The 17,605-nt window shown below is 38.7% G+C and overlaps 1 protein-coding gene across 2 annotated transcripts; it reads right to left on the bottom strand.

Annotated features, from left to right (window-relative positions):
- Positions 1-9,155: 9,155 nt before the first annotated feature.
- Positions 9,156-17,160, bottom strand: adgrf3a (adhesion G protein-coupled receptor F3a). Of its 2 annotated transcripts, XM_056768006.1 has the most exons (15): positions 16,989-17,160; positions 15,987-16,136; positions 15,802-15,911; positions 15,658-15,716; positions 15,434-15,543; positions 14,935-15,153; positions 14,575-14,808; positions 14,297-14,464; positions 12,611-12,792; positions 12,333-12,521; positions 10,903-12,198; positions 10,758-10,799; positions 10,581-10,616; positions 10,389-10,468; positions 9,156-10,282 (listed from the first exon to the last, which is right to left on the bottom strand). In XM_056768006.1, the coding sequence occupies exons 2-14, from the start codon at positions 16,006-16,008 to the stop codon at positions 10,406-10,408; spliced, it is 2,730 nt and encodes a 909-aa protein (XP_056623984.1). In that variant the 5' UTR covers positions 16,009-16,136; positions 16,989-17,160; the 3' UTR covers positions 9,156-10,282; positions 10,389-10,405. The 2 variants fall into 2 exon arrangements, with proteins under 2 accessions (XP_056623984.1, XP_056623985.1); XM_056768007.1 differs by having other exon boundaries at positions 15,987-17,160.
- Between the last annotated feature and the right edge of the window lie 445 nt (positions 17,161-17,605).

The raw sequence follows: 17,605 nt of genomic DNA, 5'->3' as shown, positions 1-17,605 counted from the left end.
TGTCATGGACCAATCACTGAACCGAATCACTTCCTTATTTAAGAATATTTGGATACATTCGCGTTGAATAATGAAATTTCTAAAAGGAGTTTATATTCCAAACACATGACAATTAAGACTTTTCAACAGAAAACATTATGATAAAGACATGGGAAATGGAATGTAACAATTAGGCAAACGGAAGTCAGAGACCAAACACCACAGGAATAAGTATGAAAGCTTTATTTCATTAAAACCAGAAAACACACTCATATACGGCACATTACCCCCCTTTAGTCAAGGGTTGCTTAAATCTCCCAGCCGCCAGAAGACCGGAGACACGGAGCTCGAGGTCACACTGGGTCAGGCAGTAATCCAGGTTTCGGTGAATGCAGCCTGTGGTCCTGATGCACAGGCCGAGTGTCCTCCAGTGATCCACAGGACCACACCGTTGTCAGATCTCGCAAGTAATCAGGAGCTCTCCGAACCACCAAACAGGCCCTCACCAACTAGCTGTCTGCCTGCCTGTCTGTCTGTCTTCCTGCCTGCCTGTCTGTCTGTCTGCTTCAATTACCTTAGTCCCCATCCCCTCATTTACTACAGGACACCTCCACCCTTACATCACAGGAACATAAACACGTTTCCATCATTTCTTTATTGCCCTTTTAAAACCGTGCTGAAATTTGTTTTATTTTATTGAGTCAAGTAGGGGATACTTTCGCTTTAAATACAATGTTATTTTCGGTATAAATGTTTTCTTGCGAGTGAAATCACATATACCACTGAGAACAAAATACAGCATAATGAGAACGAGCAAAAATAATGCAAATTCATTCCAATAGAGCACACTAAGATGATCCATAGCAATACAGCTTAACGAGAACGCACAACAGTACTGATGACCCATAGAGCATAACTCGAATGCGCGCAGCATTTAAGACATGTACGATGTTGGTTAAATGTATTAATTTCGATTATGAAAAATTATGTGTAGATGTTGTTTCATTAATAAATGCCTTTGCAAATTTATACTTTAAAAAAGAATGGTTCCAATGGCCCACCCCTCTGTCCACCACATGCCTCAGTCTCCTCAGCGTCATCACAAGTCCCTAGTGGCAACTTCTAAGCACTTGAGAGACCTCTTGAGCTGTCTTTAATAATTGGGAGAGTATAGAGTGATTTTTAGCTTTAAGAAATATGATAACTTGCTTTTTTATTTAAGTTTGAAAATGGGTGTATTTTATGAATTCTCAGCACTTCAGACTAAAATGGCACTTTGATAAACTTGATAAATACGGCCCTGGTCACCAACTGGATCTTTGGTTGCAGGTGTCGAGGAGGTCGGCAGTAAATCATCTAGTAGACAGCACATAGACATATTTTGTTATTTGTGCTTTAGGCGACATGACTTTGAAAGACGGATCCTGTTTCCTGGTGTCTCCTCCTGTATGATTTCCTGGTATCTGCACTGTGATGTCTACATAAACCTGCTGCTCAGGTGTAATGACGGTCATCGAGAGATTTTCATTGTTTCTGATGGAATTGCTATCGCATGATTCAGGGCAGGCATGTGATATTCATATTATTTACAGTCAATCGTGCAGCACAAGTTTTCGATGTACAGTATAACATGAATAATATTGGTGCTTTGCAATATTGTAACAAAACCCTCCATAAGATTAGAAGTAATATTAAGTAAACAAAGAAAAAAACATGATCTGCAGCCAGTGCCTCATCTACTTTTGTATTTTATCTGATGAATCATTTGCATATATTGCTGTAGGCTCATCGATGCAAAACATATGTTGCAAACACATATTTCCAATGCAAATCCATAATAATGAGGCAAATGAAAGGCCTGTTGTGATGTATGTATAGACCAAGGATTTGGACCTTATTCTCTGCTGGAGATCGAGGGCATCTTGTTCAGATAGACGGCATCATGGATTCTAAAAAATATCACCAGCATTGAGCGTGAAATCTGAAGGGTCTCCAGCAATTCTCTGCCTCAATCTTTTGTCAGGTGTTTTCCAAACTCATTGTATGGAAAGACTGTTATTTCCACAGAAAATAAAAGGGTTGCAAAAAGCATTGAGTAAACAGGTTGATTAATTATGAGGAATGTTAGAGAAAAAATCTTCATACATCTAAATATCCAATCCAAATTTCCCCCAAAAGATCTCAAGGATTAAAAATGCAGATTTATTTTCACAGCCTTCCTTGATCATATTTACCTTTAGGGATTAAATAATTTTAAACACAAATACTGTAAAAGCAAGATCCTTATTATTTCTGTCTATTCCGTGTGATTAGTTATGCAACATTTGTTATACCTGAATAGTTTGATTCACCAAGAAGAAGAGAGATGAATGTGCTCATGTTGAAATGATTGTTTTTAGTGTATCTAAAGACCAGGGGCCGGATTCACGAAATGTCCTTAAGACAAAATAGAAGAACTTTCGTAAGATAAATTATAGAAAGTTCGTAAGAATGTTCGGAAGTGCAGTTCTCACACATTTCTTAAAACATTCTCAAATAATTTCTTAAGAACATCTTAATATGATTTAACTTGCTTGCTCGTAACTGTAGCCTATATATTTATCTATACATAAACTTTATGTGTGTAACATGAATATCGCATTCTAATGTAGCCTATATACAGTATATTTGCATGTGATGTGTTAAACAGCATTTACGATCACATGTTAGCTAATATGTTAGCTAGCATTAAAAGTATTCTTATTATAACATCAATGATAAAAAAACGTTTTATATATTACTATGGCATTACATTTACATGCACATGCACAGTAAAAATTAAAGGTTCTTTGAGGAATCTTTCGGGGTTCTTCACATCGCCACACCGGTGGAACCCTCGGGGGAAACTCAAGGCACTGTTTCAAGAAGAGCAGTTCTCTGAGGAACCCTTAAGGCTTCTTGAGGAACCCTTTTATTAGATTGGTCTGTAACCGCCTCGTGTGCTTCAAGGAACCTTTTTACAGTTTATACTATTCACTTTTTGTTTACTCCTGTAGTGTGTTGTTCTGCTGTATTGCTATTCACAATATTTTAATAGGCAGAAATATTACGTTACAAACCAAATACAAAACAAACAGTTTATTGATAAACAGAAACAATTTACATTGAATAAATATTCACTCAATAGTCAATATTGTACATTACAATTATAAATTCATAAAAGCACGTATATAGTTAATATTGTGTTGGTGATATTATTATTAATAAAAGTTTTTATCTTAAAAAAACTGAAGCCACATAATTTGACTTAACTTTAGATATAAATATTTGAGGTACTTTAAAAATGTACAATTGAAAAAAAAGTTCAAACTCAAATTTACCACAATATACAGTGCATTCAGTAATATTTTCAGTGGACACTGATCATATATTGACATTTGTGACACAATGCTGTCTTCTCCAAATGGGTTTCCTGCTATTATCAGGTGGTGTATGGATTCAAGTAATCAAAATTATTATCTGGCGCATTTGTTGCAAAGCCGCTTTACAGTACATATAAGGCAGAAATGACAAAAAGAGAATGTGAGCTGCGCCTGTTGGCCTAAGGGTGGGCTGGAGGTGGGTCTGTTGGCCTAAGGGTGGGCTGGAGGTGGGTCTGTTGGCCTTAGGGTGGGCTGGAGGTGGGTCTGTTGGCCTTAGGGTGGGGTAGAGGTGGGTCTGTTGGCCTAAGGGTGGGCTAGAGGTGGGTCTGTTGGCCTTAGGGTTTGGCTGGAGGTGGGTCTGTTGGCCTAAGGGTGGGCTAGAGGTGGGTCTGTTGGCCTTAGGGTTTGGCTGGAGGTGGGTCTGTTGGCCTAAGGGTGGGCTAGAGGTGGGTCTGTTGGCCTAAGGGTGGGCTAGAGGTGGGTCTGTTGGCCTAAGGGTGGGCTAGAGGTGGGTCTGTTGGCCTAAGGGTGGGCTAGAGGTGGGTCTGTTGGCCTAAGGGTGGGCTAGAGGTGGGTCTGTTGGCCTAAGGGTGGGCTAGAGGTGGGTCTGTTGGCCTAAGGGTGGGGTAGAGGTGGGTCTGTTGGCCTAAGGGTGGGCTAGAGGTGGGTCTGTTGGCCTTAGGGTGGGGTAGAGGTGGGTCTGTTGGCCTTAGGGTGGGCTGGAGGTGGGTATGTTGGCCTTATGGTGGGCTGGAGGTGGGTCTGTTGGCCTTAGGGTGGGCTAGAGGTGGGTCTGTTGGCCTAAGGGTGGGCTGGAGGTCGGTCTGTTGGCCTTAGGGTGGGCTGGAGGTGGGTCTGTTGGCCTTAGGGTGGGGTAGAGGTGGGTCTGTTGGCCTTAGGGTGGGCTGGAGGTGGGTCTGTTGGCCTAAGGGTAGGCTAGAGGTGGGTCTGTTGGCCTAAGGGTGGGCTAGAGGTGGGTCTGTTGGCCTAAGGGTGGGTAGAGGTCGGTCTGTTGGCCTTAGGGTGGGCTGGAGGTGGGTCTGTTGGCCTTAGGGTGGGCTAGAGGTGGGTCTGTTGGCCCTAGGGTGGGCTAGAGGTGGGTCTGTTGGCCTAAGGGTAGGCTAGAGGTGGGTCTGTTGGCCTAGGGTGGGCTAGAGGTGGGTCTGTTGGCCTAAGGGTGGGGTAGAGGTGGGTCTGTTGGCCTTAGGGTGGGGCTGGAGGTGGGTATGTTGGCCTTATGGTGGGCTGGAGGTGGGTCTGTTGGCCCTAGGGTGGGCTAGAGGTGGGTCTGTTGGCCTAAGGGTGGGCTGGAGGTGGGTCTGTTGGCCTTAGGGTGGACTGGAGGTGGGTCTGTTGGCCTTAGGGTGGGGTAGAGGTGGGTCTGTTGGCCTTAGGGTGGGCTGGAGGTGGGTCTGTTGGCCTTATGGTGGGCTGGAGGTGGGTCTGTTGGCCTTAGGGTGGGCTAGAGGTGGGTCTGTTGGCCTAAGGGTGGGTAGGAGGTGGGTCTGTTGGCCTTATGGTGGACTGGAGGTGGGTCTGTTGGCCTTAGGGTGGGCTGGAGGTGGGTCTGTTGGCCTTAGGTTGGGCTGGAGGTGGGTCTGTTGGCCTTAGGGTGGGCTGGAGGTGGGTCTGTTGGCCTTAGGGTGGGCTGGAGGTGGGTCTGTTGGCCTTAGGGTGGGGTAGAGGTGGGTCTGTTGGCCTTAGGGTGGGCTGGAGGTGGGTATGTTGGCCTTATGGTGGGCTGGAGGTGGGTCTGTTGGCCTTAGGGTGGGCTAGAGGTGGGTCTGTTGGCCTAAGGGTGGGCTGGAGGTGGGTCTGTTGGCCTTAGGGTGGACTGGAGGTGGGTCTGTTGGCCTTAGGGTGGGCTGGAGGTGGGTCTGTTGGCCTTAGGTTGGGCTGGAGGTGGGTCTGTTGGCCTTAGGGTGGGCTAGAGGTGGGTCTGTTGGCCTTAGGGTGGGCTAGAGGTGGGTCTGTTGGCCTTAGGGTGGGCTAGAGGTGGGTCTGTTGGCCTTAGGGTGGGCTAGGAGGGATTTAGATAACATCTCACAAAACATTACATTTAATAATTTAGCACATCACAAATTGGTTTATGATGGTAACAATAAACAAAATATTACAACACCTGGTATTTTAGTCACTACTTTGGTCCATGGTTGAAAAGTATATAGCAATAACTAATTTTAATAATCCAATAATCCAATTTTAATATATTTTCAGATTTTCTTTTATTGGCAATGAATATTTATACATGTGCAAATATAGCAAATAATATAATAAAAACTCATATTCTGCAATATAATTATAAATACAATACTTCCATTTTTTGCATCTCAACTGGAAAATATAGAACATTCTGAGGAAAAATAGATAAACAGAACTGAAATTGATTAAACATAATAAGTAAATTATCAATTTATGTAACATGGTTGGGGAAACGATTAAAAACAAACAACAATGATAACAATTACTAAATAAAAAACAAATCGCTACATTTACTAAAAGTGAACAATATAGCTAAAAGAGACTAAAAGTTATTGTTTGTGGTTTAACTAACGTTATATTCAATTTAGCGCCACAAGCGTCATTAGATTCGTTAGCATCTCGGCTATAACAAGCGATGTAGTACTAAATAAACTGTTAAAACAGCAAAAACTGAGCGCGAGCGCAATGCTGGAGGGCACGTGCCACACACAGATGTTTGATTGGATACCGATCGCAGTATGACGTAAGAGGGCAGTGACAGCTGTTTCTTAACCGACTGCTCCCTAAATGCTTTTCTAATGCTATATGCTTTATTTTATCAGACTGTCATTGGTCTGCGCATAGCTGGAAAAAGTTAAATACACACAAACCAACATAGACGCCACATGCACTAACGCTGCGACATAAGACATTCGTATAAGTTTTTAAGATAAATGAAGAGCTTTCTTAGAGGATTCTTAGAGGCTTTAAGAACTGCTCAAGAACTGTTCAACTGCTTAGTCACATCTGAGTCCATTTATGTATCATAAGTTTAACATGACAGTTCATGGAACTCAGATTTTTCATTGTTTCCACAATATCAAAGTAACAACTCAACTTACTTATTATGATGGTAAGCATACAAAGAGCATTATCAGCAGCACCTCGCCAAAACGCATCTTTCATTTAAGATAATGTGATGACATTGGGACACACAACTCATGAGACGTGTCTCTGACAATGGCGAGAAAAGGTAAGTATTCTATGTATTTCTATAATCATTTATCCCCCAAACACAGAGGACGAACCAGTGGAACCTCAGACCTCCTTTCCTCTGTTCATATTCTCGACTGCTTCCCCCTGCATACGGTTTGGTAAATGTCATATTGGGCACTTCAACTGTGCTGAAATAGTGCATGGGATTATAACAACTAGTCCTATTACGACAAACTGATTTGCACCGTATGCACGTGTTCTGATGTCGTGACATTTTCTAATCACGTTTTTAATCATTTGCATATTTTTATTTTATTAATTTGCATTGTTTTTGTTATTTCCTTTTTGTATATTTAAACTCATTCATTCGTGGGCTTTCTGCTTTGCACGACTTTTCTTTGCCTATAATGCTGGCTTTTTTTTTTTAAGGTCTCATTTATTATTTTTTCATGAAATTTTGCAGCATTTATAGTAAATAATAAATAGCTTATCAATGTGGGCCGTTTTCTGTTAAAATGCACTTCCTTTCTGAAATGACTACCCATCTCAAGTGACATAAATTAGACGCCTTGGGCGGAGCATCCGTTAACTCCTCCCCTTCAACTGTTGGAATTTGCGAGTCACGGATGGGGCACAACCAGTGTTGCCAGGTACGCGGTTTTCCCGCACAATTGGGCTATTTTGAGAATGCAATTGCGGGAAAAATTATGGAGCCGCGGGTTGCTTTTTTTTGGGCTACTTTCATAATGTTCCGCGGCCGCCAAAATGTTTATTTATATTCTAAGGATAAATGTTAATTGATGAGTTCTTAATGTATATTCACACTCCGAATGAATACCTGCCAACTCAAGGACCGACCCGGTCTTAAAAGTGAGGGGAACGAGTCTGACAGGCAGGCTACAGTACATGGAGGGACGCGGGAGCTCAGCTCAACCAAAGTGGAAAACTTAGCGGTGGTATTAGACACAGTACATCCGAATTATGTTTTAACCAATGTCTCATCAGGTGAATGTCACGTTGCACAATGAAAGAAATCACTCGTGAGTGTGCAACACTTGATTCTTCCGGCTGCCAAATATCACGTTTGATCAGCGCTGTACGCAGTCTAGAACAACTAAATCATTGACGTGCTTGTACAGATTATACATTATGCAATAAATGTTTCCATGTTTATTAAACCAAGTTTCTGCATGTCTTACGAAGAGAAAACATGTTTCTCGTCCATTTACGTGCACGTGAGATATTTTTAAAGGGACACTCCACCCAAAAATGAAAATTCTGTTATGAAACTAGTTGTTTCTAAACCTGTATAAATGTATTTGATCGGTTGAACACAACGATATTTGCTAGAATGTTAGCTGCTGAAAATTATTTGGCATCATTGACTACCATCGCAGAAAAAAATAAATGGTAGTCAAACGTGACCCACAATTGTTTGCTTTCCTAAATATCCCAAAACTTATTTTGTGTTCAACAGAACAAAACAATATATACAATACATAGGAAACCATTCAGATAAAAAAATATGGCAATAGAAACGTCTTTAGGCAGTTGTTAACTTTGATTTGACAGAAGGAAAAAATTGGGCTAGTTTTATTCCTTTTCGGCGGGTTTTGAGGGGTTCTTGGGCTGGAAATATTTCTTGGACCTGGCAACCCTGGGCACAACCCTGCATGTTCTCACTCCAGACTCATAGAATGTGTTGCAACAACCACCCACTCCTAGGCTATTTCAAAAAGAACTATATGAATAATATTTTACCTTAAATAAGTGTAATGAGGACCATTAACACACATAGAAATTAAATGTACAGAAGTCAGCGAAAAAGTAAAAATGTTGTATTATTTACCTTTTGTTAATTATACTATGCATTGTCCCCTACAGGTCCGTAGCAGTGACGCAATGATGTAGAGGTGTGCGGCGCATAGCAACTTTGCAGTTTTTTTTCAAATGAACTCTTTCCCCGCCAGCCTTTAAAAAAACGTTTAATGGCTCACAGTACATTTTCTGTAAAGAATTTATGGACAAACAATATCTCCAATGAAAGAACAGAGTCTCTGATTTTAAACAAAAGAAAACGTATTCTTCCTTTGTCCTTTTTTATCACTCCTTTGATTTGGGTAGATTTCTTCAAAAATGCATCACTTTGATTAAACAGCTGAGTTAATTAATAACTCAGAATCTTTTTTTTGTCAAAGATTCCGCCGAGATTACACTGACGTTCTAGGTTCTGGGATTCTGTACTTTTTCACAAAGGTGTGTAATAGCGCCACTTGTTGTACAACAGTACAAACACTGATTGCAGTAATAACTCGTCTTTGGAGGGGAACCGTTTGTTTTTAAATGACGAGATAACTCCTCAATGGCGGTGAAAGAGATAATATCCCGCCTCTTACCAAACAATTAAAAAAATTGTTTTACTAAACATAATGTTTAGTCACTATCGACAGATGGAAAAGTTCAACAGAATATTTTTGGATGACACGCGGATGATGAATGGAAATTAGAGATACTAATAAGCATACGTTTTTTTTTAATTCTGGAACAATTTCAAAATACGAAGAAAAAAAAACACTTGGTGGACAAATGAAACTGGACAGAAGTACAGTATCTTTATTCGGGTACATGGTCATGTTTTATACATTTGCAAGTATCAATAGTGTGTTCATTTTTTTCATATCAGACATTCTTAATTATACAAATGAATTCAAGTGAAATTAGAAAGTTAAGGAAGTAATAGTAACTTTTTCATACTTTGGGGTGTTAAGCCTCATTCACAATAACACATGACATTTGAAAAATATGTTAAACAGTGATGCTTTTTGAGAAATGAAGATTTGGATGACTCACACTACAGAACTGAATCAATAAACATAGTATAGAGATTATAATGAGCGGAGACAACAACCTTACACACAAGCGCACAACACATCTTTAAAGCGACACTTCACCCAAAAATGAAAATTCTCTCATGAATTGTCTAGTTGTTTCAAATCTGTATAAATGTCTTTGTTTGGTTGAACACAGAGAAAGATATTTGGACGAATCCTTGTAACCAAACAGTTCTTGCACCCCATTGACTACTATAGTAGGAAAATTGACAATGGTTGGCAAAAGTGCCCCAGAACTGTTTACTTTCCTACATTCTTCAAAATATCTTCTTTTGTGTTCAACAGAACAAAAAATATACAGGTTTTCAAAAACTAGAGAGAGTTATTCATGACAGAATTAAAGATTTGTGGTGAACTATCTCTTTAAAAACATGGTCATGCTTCTCAACATGCACTCAACAAAACACAAATGGCGACACATGCTGGTCAAAACTGTAAATGCAATATCTGGTGTTGTAGTGTCTTGATGTTACATTAGGTTCGATACACTTTAAGAACTTCTTGTTATCTGTTTCCTTTTGCCTTACTTGGAATCACCTTTACATGTGTTTAAGAATTGTTCATTTTCATCGAGCCAACCAGAACATTCTACACAATATTTTTAAACCCTTGGACACATTTCTTGTAAAAGGTTTCATCACTCATAATATACTCTAGAAAACAGGTGGAAAAAACATGAAATAATTGTAATATTATGAGAAAAATCTTTCCAACTAGAGTCCTCCCACTGGAATTTCTGTCATTTCCAGCCCTGGAGATACTCATGTGACAATATATTCTGTCTCCAGAGGCACACATAGTTCCGTCAGAATTGAATCTGTAATAGTCTTCCATCTGGGTCAAGATAAAACATACATTCTACATAAAAATAATGTTCTAGCAAAATGGGGAAAAAAGGCTAAATGCAAAATATTTCCCAAAACACTTAAATGTAACTTACCTTAAAAATCTGTCCAATCATTTCTTCTTTATCACTGATGTCATTTTGGTCGAGTAGTTACTTTTTGAATGCACTGATGGCTAATGTAATGAGAACATTTGCTTGTATTATTTTATGTATCTGTGACCAAAATACATTTTGCAATAATAAAAATGAATAAATGTGTAAAATTAGACCTTTGCACATACTAACCTTGCCTCTGAAACGCTTTGAAAGTGCTTCTCGAACCTTTGGAAAGCAAATTTGCATGTTAGACAATTCCAACAAATTCAGTGTTTAATAAAACTCCAGTAGAAAAACTTATGCAAACCAAATAAGTTACATTATAATATTTGAAGCCAATATTATGCAAAGAAAGGACAGAGTTACCCTTTTCTCTCCAAAGCAGTTTGTTAGCAGAATAAAAAAGCCCTGTGTGATAACAGAAAGAGATATTTTTGTTGTGAAAGTTTCCAATGTGCATACAGGAGCGTGTTGAAAGTCAAGAAGTAAATCTTTGGTATTAAACTCTCACCTGCAGTGAATTCAGTATTGTAAATGCATAATTCACAATCTGGGCATAAGGCTTCTGTGTAAGATCCAGCCAGAACACAAGAAATCCAAAGATCCATGTTATTCCAAGGATAGGGCTCAGGAAAACTATGGTCTTAATGATGCCCTTTACAACAGCCTTCTCATCTCGAGCTTTGGCCTCAGACACAGCAGGCGTTACGATTTTCATGATGACCACACACAACGTGAACATATTTATAATCACAATAGTACCAACCGGAAAAATGAATGCAAAGATGGACCCGTTTAACCCAGATTCATATGTTAGCCAGCAAGCCTCATTCGAATAGTATTTACCAACCGCACCGTTGTCGAAATGAATAAAGGTCACTGCCACGCACACTAAAGGACACACGTAACCAAGAGTGATTGAGAATGCCAAATAAACCTTCTTCCGTAGCTGTTCAAAAATAAATATGAGCTGGTGAAGAAGAAGAAAACTCAAGCACAATGTCCAGAAGAAGACGGCCAGGAAACAATAATGTTTCACCACGGTCAGTATCAAGCACCAGCTTGAGTTGGTTTTCTTTGGTTCTGCTGTTCCTAAAAACGCACAATATGCAAGAAGCAACCAAACGGAGATGTTCACTAAGGCTATGTGGCGGAAATTGGCGATGTTTGATTTCACAACCGTGTCCCAAACCAAAAACTCGATCAGTATACACAGCACAAGAGAAACGATGGAAACTCCTAAACAAGCGTAAGTCAGTTCCTCCATATACGGGAGGTTTACCGGATGTTTGGACATTAAAATGGTGAAAGCAGAGTTGTGTGTACAGTTACAGAACATCGGATTAAACGCGCCACCCCACGTACAACCCTCACTGGACCACTCATTCTCATTCTCATCCCAGTAAACACAATACATTTCATGGTTACGACGCCTTAGTATACCAAAAAATGTCATCTTCAGAGGGTCACTCGTGGTGCCATTTACTGCGGTCACTGATAAGATGGTGGTTCCTGAATCACAGGTCTCATTTTTCAGGGTTTTTGGTAAAATATCTGCAAGATTCTTAAATGCAACGACTACAACGTTCTGCTCAGTATTGACGCTGACATTGAAGGACGTACAGTTGTTGGGGTTACAGGTCACGAGGTGGACGTTCACACTTGTGTGATTAACAGAGGACAGGTTTGAGTTCTTTATCATCTTCTCAACAGTCTGTAGATAATCTGCAGATAAACTGTTGGCATTTTGTGTTTGATTCCAGGCTTGTGTGTCATTCAACACATTGCTTATAGTTGATACAAAATTCTGTAAAGGAAAAAAATCAATACATTTGTTGAAAATGATGAGCGTGTGAAGAAAGAATGAAGGAGTGAGTTTTACACAAGATCCTGTTATTCATAAAATATCTTTAACACCCACAACAGATGAAACATACTCACAGGCATGAAGGCTTCGTTCCATTTATGCGACTGATTTATAGACACTTGATTCATTTGTTTCAGAATATCTACAGATATGTTTATATTTGCAAAGGAGTTAACAGTCGTGTCGGTTGTTGTGATTGTTTTTAATGAAGAGATGAGACGGTCTGCGTTTTCACGAATAAAACCCAATCCTTTACCAATTTCCTTTATGAAAGACAGAGATTGAGAATGTATGACTAACCTCGTTCCATCAGGAGTGAAGAATGAGAAAATGGATTAAAATAAAACGATACCTCAACATCTTTATGAATATCATACAGGCCCAGATTCACACAATAAGAGATTGCAGTTCCCCATTGACCGTCAGTGCAGTTTCTCCTGTTCTCACCAACACCAGAGTCACAAACCAGAACAGCCGTGTAAGAACTTTTAGTTTTAGGCCAAAGATTGTCAGCGTCACAGACTATTGAGTGACCTGTGTTGAAAAATATAAAAGTCATGTATTGTTTATTCATCCATATCAAATATATGTCACTGACCCTAATTTAAATGAGACAAATCTGTCTGCAGCCGATGGGCCGAGTGGAGATTCTCTCTCCAACAGGACATACGTCACCTCCTCTCAATAATAAAGAAGGAGCAACATGGGGTCGCTGAGATCTCAGATGTTCAAACTATAACTCAGGTAGTTTTATCTCAGCATCTCTACACTACTTGCAGACTGACGCTGTCTTAACGTGCAATTCAACCACAACACGTATGGCTTCAGTGACATTAAGCAGAAAGGATTAATAAACACGAGGGATTTATATATTTCCTAAATTATTTGTGTTCACATTTTTCATTTTGATAAAAAATAATCTATTGGATGTTTCACTTATTGTTCACTGCTAACTATTATTATTAATGTTTACTTTTTAAATACTAACATATAAGCAATGTCTGGATTTAGTAACATTAAATGTATTTAATAACATTAAAACAATCATTTAGTAGCATTAAAACATTACATGTCATTATTGCCATTAAAATAGCGCCGCTTTATAAATGACATTTCTGAGTGAAAAGGAATTTCAAGGGAGAAAATTTGTGGGCGTGGCTTGGTTTGATTGCGAATTGATTGGATGTCAAAACAACTTTTTTATTGATTTAGAAATGAAAGTGGCAGCAGACTGACAGTTAAATGGGGAGGAGTTAACAAATGCAAAAAATTGACTTACATTTACATTTATGCATCTAGACGCTTTTATCCAAAGTGAATTACATTGCTTTGTCCTATACATTTATACATAGGTATTTGCAATCCCCTGGGATCAAACCCACAACCATGAGTTGTTGACACAATGCTCTTACCACTGAGATACAGAACTTTCTTACTTTTCTTATTTTCCAATAAAATGTCTTCTTCAATCAAGATGGATTTTATTGAGCAAATTGACCTGCCAATGGGTATGAAAAACAATCTGGAATTGAGTGACTAAGAATAGTTTAACCTTAATTCAAGATTATTTTTCTTACCCCTTTGGCATATGTTTTTGCTTGTTACCACTTTAATTTCATATTTTTTGACTAAAACTAGACTAATTTTCTTAGATCATGTTGCTCATCAAGATAATGCATCTTGATTAAAGAATTTGAAGACAGAAAAACAAGAATTCAAGAATTTAATTTTACAGGACTCCGACTAAGTAAGTCATTTTTTGCAGTGTGCTGCGGCCAAGCCGTCTTGTTTTCTTCATTTGAGATGGATAGTCACAGGGCGAAAGTGCAGAGTGATTATGAGGGTAGTGGGTACATTCATTTTCAAAAGAATATGTCCCACATTAATAAGCTTTTTACTATAAACGTGGCAATATTTGGTGAAAAATAAGAATTGTCCTATTTGATTTAACTGAAATTTAAAACTGATAAAAAATCACCTCTCAAAGTGATACCGTTCTAAAACGGAGAGCTGAACAAATAAAGACACCATAACTTACTGTAAATGATGGGAATCTTCAAAGCCACTTCCTTCTTATTCATGCTCCCATTTACTTTGGCTCTATTGTTTGTGAACACGCATGTGACATTCGCCAGTTCATTAATCAAAATGTCTTTACAGATAACTGTTGCTTCTGCATTGTAATGGATGGAGTCTCCTTTGGTCTCTTGAGAACACAATAAAATTAAAAGTTGATCAAAAGTGTATCATCTACAGAGATCTTTTTGGCTGTTCCTTGTGTTTACACTGAAGTGTGAGAGCAAAAACAATTCTCACCTGATGATGTACTTCTGAGATCCTTGAAGTCAGAGCTGTTCCAGCTAACAGTGTAATTTTCTGTGCTGACTTTAATGGTACACTGAAAACGAATCTGTATCCGTTTTGTTGTATCGGTACAGTCAGGAAATTGGGGAGTGCTACTGGCACGTATGTCTGGCAAAAGTGCAATGTCCAGCATTTCAGTTGCAATGTGCGTTATGGGAGCTTTGGTATACTCGCATGTAAACAGTCCTTCAGTCAGCCGATGGACAGACAGACAGACAGACAGACAGATAGAGAAAGAGATCAGTAAATCTATTCAAGGCTATAATCACATGTCTGACATAAGAGAGGACATTACTGTGAAGCACATGTTACCTTTCCAACTTCCTGAAATTCTATTCAGATGAACAGTGTCTGTGAATGTGTCATTGCTCAGTTTAGCTTCTGCTCCATTGGTGATCGCTGTCTTTTTATTCTGTGTGTCCGTCAAGACCCACTTCACACTTCCCAGGTCCTCTTGACTCTTACAGGTAATCGTTGGACTTGAACCAATAGCAACAGGTTGTTCTTGAGGGACACTGATAGTCACGAGTCCTTTGGAGTAAAGAAGAAAAGATCGTCCTATCAATATTACTGAACAACTTATTTTTTCTCAAACTCTCATTGACATCAAATAAAAGCAGTAAACAAACTTCCATCCATTCCATCCATTATCTACCGCTTATCCGAACTACCTCGGGTCACGGGGAGCCTGCGCCTATCTCAGGAGTCTTTGGGCATCAAGGCAGGATACACCCTGGATGGAGTGCCAACCCATCGCAGGGCACAAGTAAACAAACTTAATTCTATAAAAATAAAATGAGAAGCAGGCTACCTTTTGTTACTAGTTGAGTTTCTTTGAATCCAGTGGCAATGTTTTCAAGTTGCGTGAGGTTAATGCGACCGAGCACCTGCACCGTATAGTTCACGATCAAACTGCCTGATCTTTAAAACACAACACACATCTTCAGTCATATATCAAGTGTTTTACAGTATGTTTGTCAAAAGAACACAAATGATTTTTACATTTAGAAACATTTTTCTTGTGTCCATCATTACCTGAAACCTGTGATAACCAAAGAATCAAACCACGGCAGTTCACTGAAATTTCCTTTGAGCTACAAGAAATGAGACATGTTCATGTTTTTTCTGTTTTTCTGTTAACCATTAAACTGTGTTACAGTGTTTGTGTGTTATCTGTACCCAGTCGGTTATGACACCAGTTATATCTTCATAATTATCTGTTTTTTGGTTGTCTGAATCAAATAAGTCATTGTAGTTCCAATTCATGGTAGACGATCCGTTGATGCTCACTACAGAAGAGTGTTTGGTTAGTGACCACAGAATGTTTATTGATCAACACATGAATACACAGAATAATACTTTACCTGATTTATCAGACTGACACATGACATCATTTGTATCTGTGACTGTGCAGTCTTCAGTGTTGCAGCACTTATGTGTGGTGCACGCATCTGAACTCCACGTGTACCCTTCTTCACATGAACAGTGTTTTTTGTTTCCATTCCACGTACACACTACACACAAAATATATATTTTTTAGCTATTTTTTTAAATTCATTATTTTTGAGTTGTTTTTACAATGGAAAATATTTATATATTCTGTATATATAATATAATGAATATTATCACTGCTCTTCTGAAACCTCGGTTGTCCAAAAGGTTTTCAGGAGACAAAGAACAAACACTGAACAACACTGAGAAAACAATGTCGACAAGCACTTTTTAAGACTGATCAGCAATTTGCAAAGCCCAATGACAAACAAAGGGTGACTAATAAAGTCGATTTAATAATAAAAATGATTGAAATATGAAGATACAAGGTTTCAGAAGAACGGCAGAGATAATAACCGTATACTTCTTGCAAATAAAAATCATTTTAGTTTCCATTTTTTAACACAATGTCATGATACAATACACGTGGCATAGTTGGAAGATGGATTGCAGGTTATCTATGTGCTAAATCAGTTTTAAAGTTTCTTTTTCTGTTTTAAACAAAACAATTTCAGGAATTCGTTTTTAATTTTGATTGTGTGACATTATGCTTCAATATCCCTTTCCATTCTGCTAATGTTGAGTAATATTCTTATAATCTTGTCATTGGCCTCATGTAAGGTATCTGTGAGTCCCTCACTGAGCATTGGCTAACTTCTTTCTAACCTCTTTATCTCCATTCATTTTATTTCCTTATGCTAATCTTCTTGCCATTGAGTAAATAACCCAGTTAGTCCAATAAACATGGAGATTATTTTTAATGTTAAATATGTCCTGCATATCAACAGCAGCACTTTAACACATTTAAAAATAAATATATATTTTTGTTTTGGCTTTTTTTCTCTGATAGATTTCACTTGTGTTGTTTTGAGTACCTGTTGTGGCGTTTACGTTAGAAACAGTCACATCAGACACATCTATGGCTGACAGCTCTGAGAGAAGTTTCTTTACCGTTTCAAGAATAGATTCATCTATTTCGAGCTCAAAAAAGTAAACCTGCGTTGAGTTCTCTGGAAAATAAATATAACAGTGAGATTAAGACCGATCTGAAAACAATAATAAAGGTGAAGCATTTTTCATAGATATTGCACAACAACAAAAACAAAAAATAAGATGTACTACCTGCTCTGGAAACCTATTAAAGAAAAGCACACAATGTTTTTAATATAAAGCTTTTACTCAAGTCAGTATACTTTTATGTGGAAAAAATGTTTCAGTAACTCGAGTAAGAAAACATCAACAAACCTCACAAAAAACCCCCAGAAAAAGAAGCACGATGCCTTTGCACAGTGACATTTTGTTTTATTAATATCTGCCACATAAAGAGATGAAAGTCATTCATGTGAGTCAGTTGATATCTGACCACAACTAAATACACTTACTGTATAAACTGTAAATGAACATTGTATAAACATGAACAACTCACCTCTATGCCTCACAGCTCCTCATAATATGACTGACCTGCGTACCAGACCGTCTTCAACAAAGACCC

The sequence above is a fragment of the Triplophysa dalaica genome, chromosome 15, assembly GCF_015846415.1.
Source record: "Triplophysa dalaica isolate WHDGS20190420 chromosome 15, ASM1584641v1, whole genome shotgun sequence".
Lineage (NCBI taxonomy): Eukaryota > Metazoa > Chordata > Actinopteri > Cypriniformes > Nemacheilidae > Triplophysa > Triplophysa dalaica.
Note: the sequence above shows the minus strand (reverse complement) of the source record. Positions and strands in the feature narration are given on the sequence as shown.